The sequence below is a fragment of the Bombus vosnesenskii genome, unplaced genomic scaffold (assembly GCF_011952255.1).
Source record: "Bombus vosnesenskii isolate JDL3184/JDL3185 unplaced genomic scaffold, Bvos_JDL3184-5_v1.1 scf7180000014628, whole genome shotgun sequence".
Classification (NCBI taxonomy): domain Eukaryota; kingdom Metazoa; phylum Arthropoda; class Insecta; order Hymenoptera; family Apidae; genus Bombus; species Bombus vosnesenskii.
The window spans coordinates 44,021-49,653 of record NW_022883560.1 but is presented as its reverse complement, the minus strand read 5'-3'; the positions used below and the strand labels follow the sequence as shown (position 1 = coordinate 49,653).

General features: G+C 35.1%; 1 protein-coding gene across 1 annotated transcript; it reads right to left on the bottom strand.

The window, feature by feature from the left end:
• Positions 1-974: 974 nt before the first annotated feature.
• LOC117240434 (zinc finger protein Aiolos-like) lies at positions 975-4,854 on the bottom strand. The gene is made up of 3 exons (XM_033506475.1): positions 4,667-4,854; positions 4,302-4,418; positions 975-1,604 (listed from the first exon to the last, which is right to left on the bottom strand). The coding sequence occupies exons 2-3, from the start codon at positions 4,374-4,376 to the stop codon at positions 975-977; spliced, it is 705 nt and encodes a 234-aa protein (XP_033362366.1). The 5' UTR covers positions 4,377-4,418; positions 4,667-4,854.
• Between the last annotated feature and the right edge of the window lie 779 nt (positions 4,855-5,633).

Below are 5,633 nucleotides of genomic sequence, written 5' to 3'. Positions count from 1 at the left end.
CATGAGTAGCAAGCATGTGAAACTATAAGAATCTTTTAATGGAAAACATCGTGTTACAAACGTTACACTTTTCTGTGGCTGTTTGGCGATAGGTGCGTTCGTGTAGGCACAAATTTTTAAGTGTTCAGAATTGTGTTCCACAAGTAGTGCAAGGAATCGTGTCAGCTTTCAAAGGCAAGTTACATGTCGAGCTTGTTTCACGAAAACCTTCAAATTCCTCTTTCACATTTTTCGATACTGCTTGCTTGAAAGCGTCTTCGTTTTCCTTTTCCTTTTAGTTTTCGTCTTCGTCTTCGCCTGACACAAAACTAGTAGGCTCCAAGAATTTGTCGCATTTCTCCAAACGGACCACGCATTCTTTATACTTAACTTCAGGTGCAGATCTTCTACTTTGGTCAAATATATAGGGGAACTTGTTTGTTTTAAAAGATTGTCTTGATCTTCCAAAGGTCTCAAACTCCAATAAATCGTAAAAATCATATAAAGAAGAAAGACATCTATTCACTGACCTAAGGTTGTAAGACGTATTGCGCGAGGTATTAGAGCTTCCAGGTTCAGCTTTTATTTCGTTCCTTAATAAAGATATCATTGTTTTTAAATTCACATGAGTTTGAACAAATGGTCGTTTCCTAACAGGAGATTCGATTCGCTCAACAGAAGTAGATTTCTGAATAACTTCTGCAGCAGTTGATGTCTTGTTACTAAATGTGTCGAACGTTGAAGTTGGAATAATAGTCGCAGTAACAGGAATATTCTCCGTATCGATAACTTTTTCCGGGCTAACCCATTTGTCATTCGGTTTGTCTTTGTACGTCGATATGAAGTCTGTAAGGACGGTCTGCTTCATCCTTTTCGACTGTGTACAATGCGAGTCGTTTAACCATTTCGGGTGCGTAGACTTGATATTGCTGTTCGAACCCTTGATGGATGTACTGTTTAAACTATTAGATGGTATCAAAGATATATTTATTGAGCTATCTACGTTTTTTTGGGCAGGGACTGTGTGAAGTATTTGATTCTGCCATGGCTATACCATCCGAATGATTCGACTTTCCTAACGATTCAGCAGATGTTTTCGTGATTTTGCTTTCACCAGAAAATATTGCGTTCCCATGCGCATGGAATAAATGAGATTGGATATGTCTTTTAAAGGAAAACCTTCGGCTACAAAAATTACATCTATATCCAGACAATTGTTTCGTACGACATTGCTTCTTTAAATGACGTATCAAGGAAAAATGCATAGTGAAAATCGCAGTGCAATTATTACACTTAAATACATTACAGGTATATAATTTGTTATGCTGATCAAATAAATGTTTAGTTCGAAAAGTTAACAAACAAACGTTGCAACTTCTTCTGTTGTTTGAAGGTACTTTATGTTTACTTTTTCGTTTATCAGGATCCGATTTCTTATTTTCTAGATACGTACTTTCTTGAGGAAACGCGAATTCTTCATCTTCAGAATAAACGTCATCCGAAGATTCACCTTTAAACGTCGCTGTTTCATTTTCGTTCCCTGTATTCGTATCAACTGGCGACAAATCATCGCAGATCTCCGGATCGATTGGCTCTTCTTTTATTCTTATTGCATAGTCAGAAGGCTGAAAAAAATATACAGACCTAACGTAACATTCTAAAAAACGAAAAATCTATGAAATAGTCCTAGCCTAGTAATTGAAGCCAATCGTGTCATAAATATCATGGGTTGGATAGAAAACTATGTATAGAGCTACAAAACTAGATAGTAGAAAGAACGCTTTATGACGCCATGTTTATGAGTTTGCCAGGTTCTACCATTAAAAGCATGAAAAACATAACTGCACAAATCCAGAATACTACATACATAAGAAGAGAGGTGTAAATTTTGTGTAAATTTACAGCTTCATTAGAATTGCTACGAAACTTTTCCTCAACTCCTAATATTTATCATAGGACATGGCCGATCGATATTTTCAAACTATTGTGTAGTGAAGTGGATTATATTCAACTTTCAATTATATTCAAATGGAAGAAAAATCAGATTCGCATACGATATTTTTAACATGGTTGTTTAACGTTATTTCATGAATGTATTCTTCCAAGTAACAAATTGGTACAAAGCAACGAGCGGTTCTTCTATATGTGTAACAAGTTGTATATTATAAATGAGAAATGAAATATACGACAGAGCAACAAACACCATGCAAAACTCTAAAAATTCAATATCATTTGAAAATATAAAAAAACAACTCAAAAAGTTTACAAAAATCATCATGAATTGTTTAAAGTAGCAATATTTGTATCCAATTCGATGGAAAATATTGTAGAATCAATCGCGATCAGTAACCGGTGTGAGAAACAGTCAATGGTAGTAACTGGTCAAAAAGAAGGAAAACGTGACTGTCAACGGTGCTTACATACGCTGATACACTGATACGATGAACGCATCAACGTTTTTTGATCTTTTATGGTGTATATTGGCTTGCATCGATGCAGAAAGTAATATTATTTCCTTAATTGGTAGGCAAAGCCATTGGGTATATATTAAGTATATATTGATATACTGATGTCATTTCACGAGACTTTGGAGTCGATGCGTAGCGTCATTACGATACGTTTCAGCTATACAGGCTGCTCAACGAATTTTCTACGCTAGACTATACTAGAACTACTGTCCCGATGCTGTTCGGGCAGTAAGGGACATATGCAAAATTCCTCCCTTTCACTATGTTGCCAATTTGTATAAGAATATATATACACGCGGGTAAACGCACACGCGTATCTGCGCCTCGTTATAACTGTGTGCGGAAAAATTTTGTATATAAACTCACAGCAGCAATATTTTTCATAACGCATATAGCTTTAAACCTGGGCATAAGGTTACACGAGCGTTAAAACGGGCATATGTTTCACAGTCATTTCGTACGTACGTAGAAGTCACGGCAAACGAGCGTCGTCTGTTTTGCAGAGCTGGCGGAACAATTACTCACGCCCTATCAGTGTGCTGACACGCAGATGGTCGAAGCGCTAAATTTCTAGTTCTCAAAAATACCGATTGTTCTTGACTGTGGCGTAAACCATGCTTGACGGAACGTTCGCGACATTGTGTTGTAAAACTCCAATAATATTTCTTTTAATCTGAATCGATATCGAAGTGCGTTGAAAACTGTAAATAATTTGATTTATACAAATGATTTTTGCAATAACAAATGATTTATAATAAATAAATCTGAAAATCCTTGCACAAAATAGAAAAGTTTTCATTCCGATACAACTATTCGCTATAGAATAATCGCTGGACATACATAAAAAATACGTACTCATCGAACTGATAACGAATAACCAGCGATACGTTCGTGTGACCTGCTCTATTTAAAGTTATACGTTACAAAACGCCTCAGCTGAATTCGATGCCCGTATTTATATAAATACATCAGTGAACAGGCAGTGCACGTTCCCAGTGATGAACGTTCCTGGTACATCTGTGAGTATTAATCCATTATACGGCAATATATTTTTTACAACATACCTTGTTTCAACGCTCGTATGCTTCGACGCATTAATATGATGAAAATCTAATCTTTCTTACTAATCCACTTGGTATCGTACGAATAAATAGATAACATTTCACGATACAACAGCGATTTACATTAATATTACATAAAACATATTTATATATGTATAAATATCAATTTTATATTCTACAAGCCGAGGAAAATTAATAACAAATAATAATAACACAAATGGCAAACATAATCAGTGTACTAAATATTAACATATTAATGAAAATCATTTGTAATTCAATATTTTCATTTTTATAAAATAAAATATGTAAATGAAATTTAATTGTAAAATGATCACATTCGCATAAACTCATTACTCTACAACGGAGCAATTAAATATTATATTAATAACAATAATAAACACGGTTGCATCGATGCTAGACATTCTGCATTACTTTAGTATTTTTAATCCATGTATTATTATTGAGCCATAATATATGAAGTATAGACGCAAGAGATTATAGCGCGTTGGCCAAAGTAGTCTTATAATTGACAGATACATTATACAAAATTTTATGTACCATCGTGGAAATTCCTTTTAATTCAACAATTAAATTTCATTTCTATTACAAATCATAAGTTTGCGTCACAACGGCCAAAGAAGCAAATCTTACATTGTCATATTGAAATAGTTAAAGAGAGTGGTACATAAACATTAGCTTAATATGTTATATTAACCAAGATTTGTAGAAACAAAATACATTATTCAATACGGTCAAAGTTCACTTATCGAATGATGTTTCAAAAGGTACTTACGTCCATTTTGTTGTCCAATTTTATATCCATGGAGATTGCATAAACGGGCCGCACGTAAACTAACACTCGAGCCATTTGCTTTACGAAATTATTATTATTATTAGACAAACTGCTTGCCTGTGCACAAGGAAAATCTATGATTAGTGAGCAGTAGACTTTAATAATATCCTCAAAGAACAATTCGCGTTTTCCTTAAAATATGCCATAACTGCACGATAACAGTAGCAATTTGTAAATGAATATAGAAATTGTATGAGATACAGTTATCAAATACATTTAACAAAACTGTAATTATTTGATAAAAAGTCGTGAAATCAATGAAAAGCAGAAGACAATGGAAGATATTTCAGGTTAACGTGTCATACATGATCTTAAAAGTTGTTTACACTCTCTTATTATTCACTTATTATTCACTTGCATCCAGAACATGTTTTCCTTTGTTAATAGTTCGCGTCAAGATAGAATGTAAATTTTTTTATACACATATAAACATGCAAAGAGAGAGAAAATACCGTTCGAACTAGGACACCACCATGAGCAGCACTGTGGGCATTAAAATGGCATCCTCCACTAGTAGCAAACATGACGCTCAGTTCAGATAGGTTCACACGTGGCTGCAGCGCATGCGTCTTACTGAGTAGATTTTCTGACTAACTTCACGTTATGTTCAATACAATTTTTTTGTTCACGTTTCTGTATAAACTCACGTTATATATGTATGTATATCTGTGCATCTAAAAAGCAACACCAACACACGTCAATGAATATCTGATTATTCCTGCATCATAAGTACTGCAAGCTTCGTATTCGTATACACAGGTTTGTAAACTCCAGTAGAGGGGGTAATGCTCTTAATATTCGGAAATGTGCTTTACAAATCGGCCGTTAGTCGCAGCGCTGGCATCGATTTGTTAACACCTTCGTTTGCAAAATTATGAAAAGCAGTTTAGTTTATATTCTTCACCTTTAGTGATAATTTTCATCAATATACTTAAAGTAGACATGCAGTATTTCACGTGATACAAAAGAATGTTGTTTAAATGAATGTAGTTTTACATAATGCTATAGAGTTTAGTTATAGACACGATCGTGCTGCAGACACAAGAAGCGCTGCGCGGCGAAGTCTAACAAATCGATTCAAGTCCCTTACTCGAGAAATGCTTTCTGGCCCGTAAATGGCAAATATATGCATACATACACAGGCGCGCGCGCACGCACACACACACACGCACGCACGTACGCACGCACGCACGTACGCACGCACGCACGCACACACACACACACATCTTCTTACTGTTGACTCTGTCAAAGGCTCATGAGATACCATTGGTT

Excerpts from the sequence above, each read along its gene's own strand:
- LOC117240434 (XM_033506475.1), bottom strand. The coding sequence starts at position 4,376 with ATGGCTCGAGTGTTAGTTTACGTGCGGCCCGTTTATGCAATCTCCATG. Across the intron at positions 1,605-4,301 it reads AATTGGACAACAAAATGGAC|CCTTCTGACTATGCAATAAG; the intron begins GTAAGTACCTTT and ends TATTTTTTTCAG.